General features: G+C 38.4%; 1 protein-coding gene across 1 annotated transcript in view; it reads right to left on the reverse strand.

The window, feature by feature from the left end:
- Positions 1-1,932: 1,932 nt before the first annotated feature.
- Positions 1,933-17,948, reverse strand: part of nisch (nischarin) — a 77,528-nt gene continuing 61,512 nt past the window's right edge. Inside the window, exons 15-21 of the mRNA XM_043707875.2 lie at positions 17,079-17,134; positions 14,860-16,233; positions 11,222-11,405; positions 8,203-8,353; positions 6,486-6,617; positions 3,610-3,771; positions 1,933-2,902 (exon numbers count right to left, since the gene is read on the reverse strand). Of these exons, the coding sequence (XP_043563810.2) occupies positions 2,274-2,902; positions 3,610-3,771; positions 6,486-6,617; positions 8,203-8,353; positions 11,222-11,405; positions 14,860-16,233; positions 17,079-17,134 (2,688 nt within the window). The 3' untranslated portion in view covers positions 1,933-2,273. The remainder of the gene's footprint in view (positions 2,903-3,609; positions 3,772-6,485; positions 6,618-8,202; positions 8,354-11,221; positions 11,406-14,859; positions 16,234-17,078; positions 17,135-17,948) is intronic.

The following is a 17,948-nucleotide window of genomic DNA, read 5'->3' on the forward strand; positions in this document are numbered from 1 at the left end:
ATGACAACTGCTCTGCTCAGGACCATAAGAAACTACAGAATGTTGCGTGCACAGTCCAGACCATCACAGAAGCCAATCTCCCATCCATGGACTCTGGACACACCTCCCATCCAAGGACACACCTCATTGTTCTGGAAAAGGTGCCATCAAACACCCCGGTAATGCTCTCCCATCAGAAGATACAGAAGCTTGAACCCATGCACCAGCAGGTTCAAGAACAGTTTCTTCCCGGCCGTTACTAGACCGATGAACAGACTCTCTAACTTCAAAATAACATTTATCTTGCTTAGTACACATGCTATATGGTGTAACCTTTATGCCTTACTCTGTTCAGGTTTTTTTGTTCACCCTATGATCTGCCTGTACTGCTCGCAAACAAAGCTTTTCACTGTACTTAGGTACAATGTTCACCCCCGCGTGACAATAAATCAAATTGTTCAATTCAAATCTGAGATAGACAGTTTTTTAAATTTAGCAAGAGTATCAAGGGATATGGATCCAAAGCAGGTATATGCAGTTATGCCACGGATCAGCTATGATCTCACTGAATAGAAGAACAGACTCAAGGGACTGAATGGCCTACTCTTCTTCCTACATCCCACTTGAAATGTTACAATAATAGTTGTATAATTTACATTGAAATATTAGAAAAAACATTTTAACATTTTTCTAGAACTACTGTAAACATTCTCCACCGGGTTCAAATGAAGGCACCATTCAAATTTAAAGGACATCACAAACTTATTCTTTTCACAAAATAAGATGGTTGGGATAATTTTAAGAAGTGCTGGATGTAATGGCAGATAGACAATTACTTATATAATGTGCAATATGTGGCTATATGATATGACAATCAAAACATAAGTTTTAAAATCGTTCCACAGTTAGGAGACTCCATACTACATCTAAGGTGGTATTAATTAGCTTTTAACAACACCATTGGACTAATTTTCATGTTCTACTCTTGCTGCAGGGAAGCTATATGTATGATACTGGCTCTAATCTTTGACTAATACCACTTTGGAATAGATGGTATAAAGAGGAGGATTTTGGAATAACTTGACATTATATTTTCCAGTTAAGGACACCAGCAAGAATCTTACATATAACAAATTACTAGCAGAACTCAAATCATTTTACATTGTCAAAGCTTCAGCACGCTGTGTTCATCAAGGAAGGCCACATTTCCAAATGTGAAAAGTGACAATATTTAACTTTTTTAAAAATTTACTGGATATTCATTTACACAAATGTGCTAAGAAATGTTTGGATTGTTGGAAGGAAATGATTTCCTACTGATGCAAATGTAAAGTGGTTTCTCAATTCTCTGCAGATTAGCAGTTCCCTTTTTTATCTCAAACAGTGCTGGCCACAACCAGACCATTTTCTCTTTATTGTTTCATAGGATGTGAGCAACAGAGGCTAGGTCTACATTTGTTCCCCATCTCTAATTGCCCTGGGATTCAGTGGCTTGCTAGACCATTTCAGAGGCATGGTAAGAATCGACTATGTTCAAATAGGAACGGCAGATTTCTATTCCCTAAAGGACATTTGTGAACCAGCTGGGTTCTTAAAATCACAGTTAATGATAGTTTCATTGTCACTATTACTGAGACTAGCTTTATATTACAAATTCATTAAATTCTAACAGCTGCCATGGAGGGATACAAATCCAGGACCCCAAAGTATTAGCATGAGCCTCCAGATTACTAGTTCACCACCACTACACCATCTCCCCCATAGCAGTAAATTAATAACTGCTGCCTAACTTTCTCATTCCAGATAAGGAAGAGAACAAGTTAATTTGAATCTATATCTCATTAATGTTATAGTACTATGTAATAATATTCAAAATGCAGCTTAATCTAGTAGAAAACTATTCATTAAGTATCATAAAAATTTGATTAAAGCAAAGTACCTTTTTTAAAAAAATCCAGGACCAATAACTTTATTTCAAATTCATTATAGCAGCATGCTACACAAAATTGTCCATTAGATAAACATTGCACTTAATATTTCAAAAACGTACAAGCATAACATATAAGTGACCTCTATGTTCAGTTTATATTGCACAAAAGCAGGATGCATAAGTGTGTACAACTTGTTTACACTGAATTTGTAAAAGATAAACTTTAAAAGCCCTAAACATCAAAAACAAAACTAGTCTGACTCCCATGATATTTACAATCCCCAAGAGGGCTGTACAAATAATTGTTAATCATCAGTACAATTTAGTTTATAGCTTATTGGTCATACTTGGCATCAACAAAAGGTTAACCAGTAAGTTCAACTGGCAGTTCTCTACTGCAAAGCAGCTCCCACTGTCTAGCAAGCAATGCAATCAGCTTCTCACGACTTTCAGGACTGGCTACAAAGAGACACCACTGAACTTCACTGCTGGCATTGCACTGGTATTTTCTATTTGCAGAAGAGGCATTAAGTGGATGTTCAAAATGGTCAAGCATCATGTCACTTAAGAGGTCACGGTTCTGCACATCATCAAACACAAATGTGATGGCCTGTGGATAAGTCTGATAACCCATGAGTACGCGATCAAGATCGCGGATCCTCCTGGCGTCAGTTAATTTGTACTTATCCCTTTGTGGAGGCTCCTTTGCAAATTCTGGCAATGGGTAACTGACATAATCTTCTTCAAATAGAAGCATATCGTAGCTAGTCAAAATTAAGGTTTTAGGATGTAGAGAACTTTTGCTAGTATGAGAAGGGGTCTCCAGAAACTTTACTTGAAATGCTAAAACATACAAAAGTATATTAGATGTCTGGAGGCTATTTGGTTCCTGTATGTTTTCTGCTACTATAAAAGTCAAGTCACCAACTTCTTCTTCACTTGGGTAAATGAATTTCACCCTGGAGTGGACAATTTCATAATTTTCCATTTGACCTATTCAGAAAAGACGCATACAGGTTACAAACAGCCCTTGCAAATTAACATATTTTACATAAACTGAATTGCAAACCAATATATTTAATTTTATTTGGTGTTGCCTCTAAAGAGAATCACCCTTTAGGAGGAGTTAAATAGGAGCTATAACAATATTCACTCAAATTAAGATCCTTTTTGTGCACAAGTAGTAGAATGGACAGTCTATTCAATAAATTGTAATCAGAATCTAATAAAACATTTAACTCCAAAATATACTGGGAATTATGTATCAATGGTGAGAACTTATTGGATGATTATCTTCAGATTTATGTACTAAATTCAGTTCACACTGCCAGTCTTATCAGCACCAATCATATGCATGGAATCTGATAGGATAGTAACAATCAGAAAATTTACATCAAGAATATCCAGACAATTTGAAGGTCTTGATTACGATCCTAAACGGGCAGTATTATAAACTTTAATGTTCAGGTAAGAAGAATCAGTTACAGATCATGGGTTTTTTTTCCTATATACCACATTCTTAAAATATTCTAGAAACTAATGCATAAATAAACAAGTAGCTTCCATTGTGCAAATCACTAAAAGGGTGAGTGTAACCAAAGGACTAATTACAGATTTTAGGTAAGATTTGGTTGCACAATTTCCTTTAAATAGCTTTTCAGGGTAGACCACCCAAAACTTTACAATCCAGTTTACATTACCTGTGCTTTTCTTTCCAAATTCTGTATAGAAATCAAGCTCTACCGGTTCTGGTGAAGGTGTCCGTTCCAACAAAGATAAAACAGCCATTAACTGCTGCACAAAGTTGTGTGTGGTATAGCTGTCCCTGGTCAGGCAAGCAACAATGTGTTCAGCAGATGGGCCTAGATCAAAAGTTATAAAAATACAGTGAAGCAACAATATGTTTTAAAATGTTGAATTTGTCGGAGCTATAACCACACTGACACTCCAAAGAGTAACCCACCCAGAGCCATTCCCTGACATTTACCCCTTACTAATAGACCTAACACGATGAGCAATTTAGCATGGCCACTTCACTGGACCTGCATATCTTTGGTCTGTGGGAGGAAACTGGAGCACCTGGAGGAAACCCCACAGACATGGGGAGAACATGCAAACTCCACATAGACAGTGGCCTGAGACTGGACTCTGGTGCTGGGTGGCAGCAGTTCTAACCACTGAGCCATCGTGCCACCCCAGAAGCTGCATTAAGTGTAGTACAGCTTTCCCTCATTTTGAAGAACACTTTTTCCAATAATAAAGTTTTTAAACAGTGGAAAATTTTAACTTGTTAGTCGACTGTGCTTTGATGACAAAGCACATTTATTAGAACATAGAACAGTACAGCACAGAACAGGCCCTTCAGCCCACGATGTTGTGCCGACCACTGATCTTCATGTATGCACCCTCGAATTTCTGTGACCAAATGCATATCCAGTAGTCTCTTAAATGTCCCCAATGACTTTGCTTCCACAACTGCTGCTGGCAATGCATTCCATGCTCTCACAACTCTGTGTAAAGAACCCGCCTCTGACATCCCCTCTATACTTTCCTTCAACCAGCTTAAAACTATGACCCCTCGTGTTAGTCATTTATGCCCTGAGAAATGGTCTCTGGCTATCGACTCTATCTATGCCTCTCATTATCTTGTATACCTCAATTAGGTCCCCTCTCCTCCTCCTTTTCTCCAATGAAAAAAGTCCGAGCTCAGTCAACCTCTCTTCATAAGATAAGCCCTCCAGTCCAGGCAGCATCCTGGTAAATCTCCTCTGAACTCTCTCCAAAGCATCCACATCTTTCCTATAATAGGGCGACCAGAACTGGACGCAGTATTCCAAGTGCAGTCTAACCAAAGTTTTATAGAGCTGCAACAAGATCTCACGACTCTTAAACTCAATCCCCCTGTTAATGAAAGCCAAAACACCATATGCTTTCTTAACAACCCTGTCCACTTGGGTGGCCATTTTAAGGGATCTATGTACCTGCACACCAAGATGCCTCTGTTCCTCCACACTGTCAAGAATCCTATCCTTAATCCTGTACTCAGCTTTCAAATTCTACCTTCCAAAATGCATCACCTCGCATTTATCCAGGTTGAAATCCATCTGCCACCTCTCAGCCCATCTCTGCATCCTGTCAATGTCCCGCTGCAGCCTACAACAGCCCTCTATACTGTCAACGACACCTCCAACCTTTTGTGTCGTCTGCAAACTTGCTGACCCATCCTTCAATCCCCTCATCCAAGTCATTAATAAAAATTACAAACAGTAGAGGCCCAAGGACAGAGCCCTGTGGAACACCACTCACCACAGACTTCCAGGCAGAATATTTTCCTTCTAGTACCACTCACTGTCTTCTGTTGGCTAGCCAATTCTGTATCCAGACAGCTAGGTTCCCCTGTATCCCATTCCTCCTGACCTTCTGAATGAGCCTACCATGGGGAACCTTATCAAATACCTTGCTGAAGTCCATATACACCACATCCACAGCTTGACCCTCATCAGCTTTTCTAGTCACATCCTCAAAGAACTCGATAAAGGTTTGTGAGGCATGACCTGCCCCTCACAAAGCCGTGTTGACTGCATTTAATCAAGCCATGCTCTTCCAGATGGTCATAAATCCTATCCCTCAGAATCCTTTCTAACACCTTGCAGACGACAGATCTTATTAAAGATTAACTTTACACATTGCTGCAATAGTGATTTTTGAAAATTCACAAATTCTCCACTTAAAATGAGCTTGATAATTTTATTACATTGGCCAATTCTTCAAAAAGAATTTGACAAAAATATGCATTAATTGGGAATCTGATCTGTTCTACAAAAATTATAAACTAAGAACGGATATAAATATCATGAGCAGTCAACTTTGGTACCATCATATTCTGTAGTACTCAAAGGCTGCAGTAACAAATTGTAGAAGAGAGTGACCAGGGATGAGGGAGCAATTATGTGACAAGAGTAAAGTCATTTAAAGCAGAAATTTTAGTCGGAGAATTACTAGTGATGTTAAAAATTATGAAGGATTCGGATACAGAAGGAAAAAGGATAAACAATTTCCACTGGAGGAAAAGATAAGTAATTAGAACACAAATTTAAGATAATTAGCAAAATAACTAGAAGGAAGATGAAGAGAACAGGGAGACTTTTCTTGATCTGGAAGGAACTACCTGACAAAGTGATGGATTGATAGATGGGGAAGGAGCAGAGGTATGGAATGACTCTGATAGCTCTCTCAAAGAGCTGGCTAAGACATGATGGGCTGAATTGCCTCCTGTGCTGTAAGATTAACAAGATGAAGGAAATAAATTTGAACTGCAAAGATTTCATTGTTTAAAAAAGGACTGAACTTTATTAGACAAGGAGAAACTCCACACTTCATATCAGCATTAAAACTCCAAGAGTACTGGCTGACATCTATCAGCAATGCATCATTTTGCCAAAATGTGTATAGATTTTTAAGAAATACATCTGAAGTTTACCACTGTCCCTTTTTATAACAATGAAACAATGTAAGATTAGATATTTTCTAGATACTAGCAAGACTGAACCACTGACTGCAAATATGATTGACTTACCAGTGATGCGAAAATACTGATCAAAAAGGCCTACATGCACAGACTGCAGATCATTTAGTTTTAGGACGAAGCAGAAGGAAAGCAGTAGGCAGGTATTTTCATAGTCAAAAGATTGTTGCTCATTCCAACATCCTAATAAAAATTTATGAAAACAGGTCATTACATTTTACTGCAATCTTAATGTATTCAAATATATTTATTCACTTTATATCCCCCACTTAATCTATATTGCCAAGACAGAGGTCCAAAAAGCAACAGTTTTACTCTCTTTAAGGTAAAGCTGGCATAAGATTCAGAAGGCACTAATTTATTATTTATCAATGGAACTCTCCAATCTACTTATAATTACAAAACAACGTTAAATGCACAACTCCTCTACGTGATATGAATACTCAAGGTATTCGTCCACACCAAGTAAGCCAAACTCAACTTCAGTGTCATCAATGGTGGTAAAAATTGGTTTTAGTTTAAAAGGAAGAAAATACCAATGTTTTTGTAACTTGCATTATTTGATCACTTCCAACCTACGCAGTGCACGGATGTCAGGTGAATGGTTTAATCGCACCCTACTCTTCCCAGGTCCACTTTTGGGCACTCTCCCAAACCTTCCTGTAGTATAGCTTTCATGCTAAAAGCTGAGAAAAGATATATTTTTACGTCAAATACTTCCATAGCTTCTCAATTCCAATTGCAATACAAATATCACAGGAGCATACATGATGGCAAAAGGTACTTTGTCCCACAATGCCCATGCCAGATCTTTGAAAGAGCTATTCAACACCTCACAGAAAATGAACTGGACTAGCCATGAAAGAATATTATGGCTACAACAGCAAGTTAGATACTTGGAATTCTGCAGCAAGTAACTCAACTCCTGACTCCTCAAAGCCTGTGCACCATCCGCAAAGAACAACTCAGGAGCGTGATGAAATATGCTCCACTTATTGGATGAGTGCAATGCAGCAACATAAGTAGATTGATAACATTCAGGACAAAGTTGCCCATTTGACCAGCATCTTATCTCACACTAAAGCACAGTGGCAGCAGTGTGCAACATCCATAAGATGCACACAATAACTCACCCAGGCTCCTCCAAAAATGCTCTCCAAGTCTGCAATCTCTACCATCTAGAAGGACAAGGGCAGCAGGTACATGGGAACACCACTACCTACTAGTTTCCCTGAAAGCCAGCAACTACCCTGACTTGGAACTATCACCATTCCTTTATAATTGCTGGGTCAAAATCCTAGAGCTCCCTCTCAGCAGTACTATAGGTGTACTAGACCAAATAAACTGCAGAAAATCAAGACAGCAACTTACTACCACTTTCAGGGGTTATCAGGGATGGGTAATAAATGCTAGCAATGAACTAGCAATGCTCAAATCCTATGAATGAATGACAAACAACTCCCACTCTTTCTCCTAGCCTTACAAATTTTTCCTTTCCAAATTTATGCCCAATTTCCTTTTAAAATTTATTAGTGGCATTACTCTCAGCATTATTTCAAGTTATCCAGATTAAATGAGCCAAGGTGATTCCATCCCATTTGTGATCAACAGTATACTTAGGTGCGTATTACTTATTAAGACCCAAATGACATTTTCATGTTCTAAAATCAAACAACAAAACTCATACTTGCAATAAACAGGAATTGAAGATAATTGCTACTACATAAGGTAAGTGGTATTTCAATAAACACAAATCAATTAATCCTACCAGATTGATCAGCAAGCTGAACGATGGCATCATCCAACACAAAATATAGTGCTTTGGTTGAGAGCATTATGCAGGCAGTCACTTCAAGCTCAGAACATTTATAAAATACGACCGAAGACCAAGTTAAATGCTTCAGCTCCTCATTCTCAACCTGCAACAGCATAGTGAAGAAAAATTTGTGAAATAGAGGATAAAGAAAAGAAAGCATCTAAAAAGGTATGATAAAAAAAAACTGTTCAACCAATTCTGCTTTTATCCATCAGTTCAGTTTGAAAATACTTTATCCTTTCATATAATAGACCTACTGTATTTTTTAATTCATTCACAAGATGGGAGTGTCACTGGCTAGACAGCATTTATAGCCCATCTATAATTTCCCAGACATCAATTAGAGCAAAAAAAAAGACAAGACAAATTGCTGAGAGAAGGAACATTTGAGTCCTGAGCAAACAATACAAATACATCAGCAACAAATGTACATTCACTGAAGATCATTCTAAAAATGTGACCACAAATTTGACAAAATTAACTCAGACATCAAAATGAGTCAAATAAACAAACAAACTGGAAGCTTACTATGCAGACAGTCAAACGACAGGAAAAGCAATTCCTAGCACATCCAATTGGCACATAGAAATTAAAGTGCTTGTGAAAAAGAGATGGTTGAAGTTAAGAAAGGCAAGATAAGCAAACCAGAGCGCCCAGAATGACCAAACAAAAAGTAAAATGAAGCAGAAAAGGGTTGCTTATGACAAATCTCAGGTTGATAAATACAATTAAGCATGAAGCTGAACATAGAACATTAACAAAGGAAGTGAAAAAGGAAATAAGATAGACATCCACAGCTATATAAATGGTAATGGGTAGTAAGGGGTGGAATTGATTAGGGGCCAAAAAAGTACATGTCTGAGGTACTAAATTGGTACCTTGCATCTGTCTTTATGAAAGAAAGAGGATGCTGCTGAAGTCATTATGAGACAGGACATTGTTAATGTACTAAACATCGACTGAACAGAAGATATTAGAAAGGCTGGCTGTTCTCAAAATTACCAAGTCATCAGGACTAGAGAAGTTGCACCAGCAGATACTAGCTTAAGCAAGGATGGAAATTGCTGAGGCACTGGCCAACAGCATTGTAGAAACACAAAATTCCTAATGTGGGAGCACGCCATTCAGCCTATCAATTCCACACTGAACCTCTAAAGAGCAGCCCACCCAGACCCACTCCCCAATCCTATCCCTGTAACCCTACATTTCCCATGGTCAATCCACCAAACCTGCACAGCTTTAGACTATGGGAGGGAAGTGGAGCGCCCAGAAAAACCTAATGCAGACATGGGGAGAATGTGCAAATTCCATACAGTTGCCCAAGGGTGGAATCAAGTCCAGGTCCCTGGCACCATGAAGCAGCAGTGCTAACCACTGAGCCACTATGCTGCCATCAAATCATTTTCCAATAGAGAGGTGGTGCCAGAGCACTGAAGAATCTTAAATTTCACACACTTGGTCAAAGAAGGATAAACCCATCAACAACAGATCAGTCAGGTTATCCTTGATTGCAGAAAATGTAGTAATGATTATACTTAAAATGAAACCAGTCAGTTGGACAATTGTGGGTCAATTAAGAAAAGCCAGCATAGATTTATTAAAGGCAAATCATGTTTAACAACCATTACGGTTTTCTGATGAGATAACAGTACAAGTTGTGATAATATGGTTCAATTTGGTGATGGTAATGATTTGGATTTCCAAAATGCATTTTCTAATGATTACCAACCAATATAAAGCTTATGGAATAAAAGTCATAATGATAGCATGATTATAAATTTGTCAAGTGTCTGGAAATAAAGTAGTTGTGAACATGTGTTTTTCAGACTGGAGGAAGATGTGCAGTGGGGATTCCTATGTTCGGTTCCATAACCACTTTTATTGACATATATTAATGATATAGACTTGGATGTACAGGGCAGATGGCACATCACTTAGTATTACTATAAATAATGAAGATATCAAGAGAACACAGATTCTTGGTAAAATGGATGTATATCTAAAAGGTGAACTTTAATGTTCAGAAATATAATTTGATGGGATTAATGAGAAGCAGCAGAATAAAACAGAGTACAATTCTAAAGGGGTTACAAAAACAGAGACACCTGGGAGTAATAATCATTAAAGCGACAGGGCAGGTTGAGAAAGCAGTTAAATAGGCATAAAGGGTCTTGGAATTTCTACACAGAGATACAGAATACAAAAGCAAAACAATAGAGGAGAACCTTTATAAAATGCTGGTTCATATTTAACTAGTGTTGCTAATTGAGGGCAGCAAAGATATGAGATATTAGATAGAATACTGAAAAGATTTACATGGATAGTTCCAGGGATGTGGAATTTCAGCCACAATGTATAAATTGGAGAAGCAGGAGTTATTCTTTTTACATGAGAGAAGGTTGAGAGGAGAACTGATACAGCTGTACAAAATCACAATGGACCTGCACAGAGTAGAGGGAAACTATTCCCATTGGTGGAATGGTCAAGAGCCAGAAGGAATGAAAATGAATTTCAAGAGATAGAATCAATTGTGGCTTTCATAAAGGAATTCAACAAACACCTAAACAGAAAAAGTGTTCAGGGGTATGGGGAAAGGATAGGTGAGTGAGACCACCCGAGTTGCCTGTGTGAGCTAGTAAAAACACAAAAGGCTGAAGGGTTACAGTACAGGAGAAGGACAGTCTATGATTCTAGACATGATTTTATGATATCGAACAAATATCTACAACTCCCCTACAAGACAGTGAAGACAAATAAGATATGGGTAAGGCAATTCTGAAAATACTCATACACACAGTGCTATTTTCATGTGGTCAAAGCCTCCCTCAAGTAAGGGATAACAAGCCATTGAAGATTAGCATTGCAGTTAAAAGGCTTGCCACCACTATTATATCCAAATGACCTCATCTATGATGGCTGAAGCAATGAGGATATCGACATGTATGCATCCCAACCATGTTATATGGATTACCTCAGCTACACTATTGTGAAAATATTCCACAATGGCTCTTCCTTTCAATCCTGCCAGATGCGAGAGAGACTGGGAAGCAGAAAGATAAAAGGGACACTGGTTTTCTTCAGTTAGTTTTTGCAGCAGTGCCTCTGAAGGATACAGCAGAGAAAGGTTCAGCTCTGACCTGATGTTTGTTTGGTTGCTGTATAAAAACAGAAAATATGCAGACTTAAAAAGGAATACATGTTACAGGAAATGTAATTAACTGGATGATGATATTGAGACAGGAAAAAATAATGGAAGCTAAATGTCTGCATGCAACAGAATAGTAGGCTCCAAACACTGGTTTTCTCAACCTACTTCCTAGCCTAAATTATTTAAACTTTTATTACCACATAATGTGGCAGTCACCATGCGCAGTGCTCCATGTGCTGGGTGTATTTCAAATTCTTGTGATTTGGTATGACAACACAGTTGCTTAGTCCTGTGCACCCCAAATCTGTAAAATAATCTGATGAAAATGTCATCTTAAAGACTTGAGGGAATCATCAACTTATAAACCAAGTACAGAGGTATACATCAAAAATTGGGTAACCTTATCTATGATGATCTTCAGAAGTCCATTTTAATGCAGAGGCAGAAATAATGTTATCATTCCTTCAAAATTGCATTTTGCATAAATACAAAGGTAATTCAAACAGACAAGATCTTGATTAGACTATAAATGGAATATACTGAAGAGTCAATGGCCATTCTACTGTAGGGTGAACATAGAATCAATGTACAAGGCACAGGAATAATCTCCCATGTCTTAGCAGGACTGATGAGTTTATAGTTTGACACCGAGGCGTTTCGCCACTGCTTCACCCCCACAACACTCACTATGAGCTGACAAATTCTGTCACTGTGAGACTCTCACTGTTGAGGCAGAGAAAGCTTTAGGAAAACCTAATCTAAAAAAAAAGGATGATAATTATGAATTAAGCTATTTCCTATAGTCAGCAAGGTGTTAACAAATAGGCGTAAGTTCAAGATAAAATAAAAATATTTCTGTGGAGATTAGGAAAAGTTTCTTCACACTAAAAAGCTGACAAATTCTGTCACAAACTGTTGTTAATGCAGTGACTTCCTTTTTTTGTTCACAGGATGTGGGCGTCACTAGCTAAGTCAAAATTTATTGCCCAAGAGTAGGTGATTGTGAACTATTGCAGTTCACTGCAGGTAGGTGCACCCAGTGCTGTTAGGAAACAATTCCAAGGATTTTGATCCGGTGAAGTAAAGAAATGGGGTAAATTCCAAATTAGGATGCTGGGGAGCTTGGAGAGAGACTTATAGGTGGCAGTGCTCTCATGCTCATGCTGCCCTTGTCCTTTGAGGTGGTACAGGTCATCAGTTTAAAAGATGCAACTGAAGGATAAATACTGTTACCACCTTGTATCAATGAAAGAGAGAGTAAGGTTTTAAAAGGAGCAAATGGGAAGGCAATCATGCAGGTTGTTTTGCCCTGCAGGGTATTGAGCTTCCAGAGAATGCTATTGGAGTTGCACTCACCAAGCAAGTGGAGGATATTCCATTTCACACTGCTTGGTGCTTTGCAGATGGTGAACACGCTTTGGGAATACAGTAAGTGGATGAAGTGAATATCATTGCAGAATTCCTAAGCTCAGATCTGGTCTTGTAGCTGTGATATTTATATGTTCGATCAAGTTCAGCATCTGGTCAATGGTAACTCAATGTTGATAGTGGGAGGTTCAGCAATGACAATGTCACTGATTGTAAAAAGCGATAATTAGATTCTCTTTTTGGACATGGTCCTGGCCTCACATTTGATTGGCACAAATGCTATTTGCCTCTTATCACCCCTACCCCGGATGCTGTCCAGGTCTTTATTTAAAAATGATTTACAGAGGAACCTCGATTATCCGAATATCAGATTATCTGGCAGGATCACAAGGTCCCGATGCTTGGCTAAACTATGTTATCTGGCATTCGATTAACCAAACAAAATACTCCCCATCCATGTCCTTCGGATAATCGAGGTTCCTCTGTATTTATGGCTGTATACATCACTGACTGGGCTAGCATTTACTGCCTTTTCCTAAGTGCCCTCAAGAAGGTGGTGGTAAGCTGCCTTGTTGAACCACTGCAGTCCATCTGCTGTAGAATCACAATGCAGCTAGGGAGGGAATTCCAGTATTGACCCAATAACATTAAAAGGAACCTGGCAATAAATTTACAAGTCAGAATGGTAAGCAGCTTGGTTTAAGTCTTGTTCCACATTGCAATGGATTGCTTCAGAATCAGAGTTGTCATGAATTGTGCTGAACACTGTGCAAACATTTCCAATTCCCAAAAAAGTCATGGACGAAGCACCTGACGATGGCTGATTCTAGAACACTATCCTGAGAATCTCCTCTAATGATGCTCCGGGACTGACCAACAACCATATCCTTCTTCATGTCACATGTTACTACAATCAGTGGAGAGGTTGCCCCAGTTCTGCTGCAGCTCCTGGATGCAACATTCAATCAATTGTTGTGTTAATGTCAAGGGCAGTCACTCTCATCTCATTTGAGTTTAGCTCTTTTGCCTATGTTTCAATCAGAACAGGAGGTTAGCAGTATGTGTTGGCAAATTGGCCAATTTCTATGTTGCAATACTTAATCATTCTAAATTTCAATGCAAATTTTCCAGTCTGTCAAGCTTGCTAGAAACCATTTTCATGAAGTGTGTGCATGCGTTGTTTATATAGTTTGCTGTGGTTATTAACCTAGAGGACCCAATTAAATTATTAATGGAAAAAAGGTACATGATGGAAGTTTTAGTGTTTTAAGTACAGAGTTAAACAAGCATAAAACTAAGACAGCCTTCAGCCATCAAAAAAGATTATCTAAATTGAAGTGGTGTTATCAATCATGTTACCTCACTCAACACCAGAACAAACAAAGTCTTCGGTTACAAAAACAGAAATGGCTGGAAAATCTTAGCAGATCTGTTCTGAAGAAGTATCACTAGACCCAAAATGTTAACAATGACTTCTCTCCACAGATGCTACAAGACTGGCTGAGATTTTGCAGCCATATTTGTTTTCGTTTCGTATTTCCAGCATCCACAGTTCTTTTAGTTTAAAGCGTTGGGCTAATTATGGGCACATCTGTAAACCAAATTTTCAAATCATGGAACAGCAAAAGCTTCTATAAAAGGATTCTACTCATCAATTACTTGATCAACAGCCACATAGAGATCGTTCTTGGACAGCTACTTTAACACTTGCTGGCTATAAGTCAAATTTCATTTCCAACTCAGAAGTTAAAACCTTGTATAAAAGTATAACATATGCATTAAATTTGATAGATTTTATACAAGCACCTAACACTGCTATCAAAACTCAAGTTCACCAGGCAGCAAGGGAGACATTCCACTTCCAAAGCAGAATGAGCACATTCACAATTTATCATTAACAAATCATACAAATTAATCAATATCAATCAAAAGATCCCCAGGACAACTACTCCTACCTTCCTATATGCAAAGACATGTTGGTTACAGAATGGGAAGAGGCGGAGGCGACTCTTTCAGATATTTTACTTTAGATTATCTCCCTTATGAAACTCATTTTAGATTGAACAACCAACCATATGTTGTCTTGTTATTACCTTTTGGTTTCTGGAGATTGACTCATAGTATCTGCAGAACGTTTTTCCAAGCAGCTGTGATCTAGAGAAGCTCTATGTATCACGATCGACTTGACACCCTGAAGGCTTGCTCTCAGTTGACTGAACAGTCGCAAGAAGTGGAATTTCTCATGAGGCAGCACAAAAACTGCAGTTGCAAGTTGGTATCCAATCAAGAATTCAAGCACATGGCCATCCGAAAATGCAACCATTTCAACAGCATGGGATCTCTGTTTTTGATTTAAAAGCAATGTAGCCAGTGGAACTCTGTTCAATTTAAATGGCCATCTTACAACCTCCTTTTCAGAATCAGGATTCCTTTCAGCTGCTACACAAAAATCTATCCTTACAAAATAAAGATTCTGAGCTGTCAAAAACAGCAGACACGGTATGTACAGAGGCTTGAGACTCTCTTCTTTCCCTGGAAGAATTAGTGAACAGATTTCAGAATACAGAGAGTTCTTAGACTTCGGCTTAGTGCAACTGACCACGTCCATACGTGGAAGAGAAGGATTCAACACTTCAAACTGATCCTGCAGTATGAGGTTATCGTTGATCAAAACATATGCAGCAAAACTACCTTTAATTTCAGTATCATTCAATGAAAACTGCTGACGTTGCAGAAGCTGAAGAATGAAGTCTTTTAGAAGCGGTCCCTCATACTCAAGCATAGGCAACTTTGAAATAGATTCTGATTGTTGATACAGAACAGTTTTTAAATACATGTAGAAATCTTTGAGATTCTGGGAATCAGAGATGAAAAAGAAACAACCATGGGACTTCATCTTCAGTAAAAGACACATTTCTGGCACTTCAAAGTCTATTTCCAAAATTTCTGATAAGGGAAAACAGGATACCATTTGCATTTGAGATAAAGCACTTTGCATATTCCCCAAGAATTCATGTTGGGGAATCTGAAGTACAGCTACAATATTGTCAGTTAACACAATGCAAGATGCATACAATCTTAATCCCTTATCTACCTGAATACAAAGTGTCCATAGTACTTTTAACACCTTACTGATCTCAGCTTCGCTATCAGCAGAAACATTAGCCAGATCATTGCCTGAGTTACATTCAAAATTAGTGTCACCTTGATCTAGTCCCATTTCAAAATAGCCAGCTTCAGAACGGAAGATTGCAGAATGGTCAGCAGGGTTTCCTTGGCAATTAATTAGCGCTTTATTGCTATGTAGCTTCAATGCAGCTTGGTTAATCATTCCAGACAGATGTGCAGCAAAGTCATAATTACTGGTAGTATACGAAACGCAGGAGAAAGGGAGCACAAGTGTCATTGTGGAATCGTTTAGTGACTTCAGCAGATCAGCTTGGGCAATTTCACTTGCAGGATCAAACCTTTTTGGAGGAGACAAAAGGTTGAAATCTGAGTCAGTGAAAATTAACATCATAATTATCTCAGACTATTGTAACAGTGATTAGTTGCAAAAACAAAATGGAACTGAAAAATAAAAGGAACACCGCAGTGTTGCAAAGATTCCTCCAGACTGCATATACAGATAGCTGTGAATACAAGTTTCAGTTCTGTGTCTTGAAAAGACCTTGTGTTGACAAATATACAGAAAACAGAAGATGCCACACTTTGCAAAGTTGGTGGCACTCTTCCTTCATTTGAGATGAAGGACTTGAGCACCACAGCACAAGCTGTGTTAAGCACTGCCGAGTGTGGCAATCATCTACATTAGCTGCAGAGGAAGACAGTGGGCTGAGGTATACAAATTGTCAGCCTCAATTTACACAAGGCCCTCTTCTCAGCCAGCTCAGCATTCAATTTCATTTCACCTCTTCCAATGTCCTTTCAGTCATTCTCCAGAAGTCACAGCAGTAATCTAAAATAAATAAATTATATTTCTCAGAAAAATATATGTTACACACTTGGCATGGTACATCAGTTATCAGTAGATCATCTACATATCTGAAATCAGGCATTGCATCCCAATTACCAATGCAGGCAAAGAATAGAAACAGGGGCTAGAAAGGCAACTACATCAGCTAAGTGCAAAGTAGACCTGTTCTTAGGTGTTGAAACCAACAGGTAGCCAAATCAAATGTGTAAGAAATTTGAGAAGTTCTAAAATTATAGTCCCAGAAAAATAAACTAGCCACTTTAAACAAATGTAGGAAATGGACCTCTCAAAACCATCACAACTTGTTGGTACTACAGCAGTACCTGAATGACATACCTCATATGTGGACACATAGGACACTCTTCAAATGATTCCTTCTCATACTTCATCTCCTAATTTAAATAAAAATGAAACAAAGGAAAATCTAATCAGATTTCAAACTTTGGATTCAAATTATTTTCAACTGAAGAAACAAGAAGTTGCACAATGTTTTCTTTAGTCTGTTCTTCCTGTTTCTTTTTCACCTCTTATAGAGTCAGAGTCATACAGTACGGAAGCAGACACTTCTAAAGTATTTTTCGCTACTGATTAGATGAAAGGAAATGTGCAGGAGGTTCTTTCATCAATTAGCTCTCAGATTCACTTCCCCTATGGGGAAGTAGAAAGTGCAGACCCAGGCAGATATACTTCAGTGACTTACTGAGAATTGTATCCTACATACCAATCAATCCTACAGTCAGGTAACTGCGAAGCACATCACTGCCAATATTGACAAAGGTGCTGCAAACATGGCATAACACATGGTATGAATAAGGATTACAGAAACCAGAGTAGAATTTGTAATAAAAATCATATAAATCAGAACACAGAACAAAACCAAAGGGCTAATTACTAAATTAAAACAGATCATTGATTAGATTCCTATTAGAATGGTGCTTCAAGTTTGCATATCCTACTTGAGGGACGATGCCAAAATGATAGGGCAAATACAAAGATTCATAGTACCAGCTTGGCAAGGAGAGATTTTAGGAGAAAGTGAGGACTGCAGATGCTGGAGTACCAGAGTTGAAAAATGAGGTGCTGGAAAAACACAGTAGGCCAGGCAGCATCCGAGGAGCAGGAGAACCGACATTTCGAGCATAAGCCCTTCTTCGGGGAAACTTGACTCTTTCTTAAAACGGACAAGTGTAAGAGGACATCTGATAA

Source organism: Chiloscyllium plagiosum, unplaced genomic scaffold (assembly GCF_037043375.1).
Source record: "Chiloscyllium plagiosum isolate Xiang-an unplaced genomic scaffold, Cpla_swu_hap1 HiC_scaffold_14, whole genome shotgun sequence".
NCBI classification, from domain to species: Eukaryota; Metazoa; Chordata; class Chondrichthyes; order Orectolobiformes; family Hemiscylliidae; genus Chiloscyllium; species Chiloscyllium plagiosum.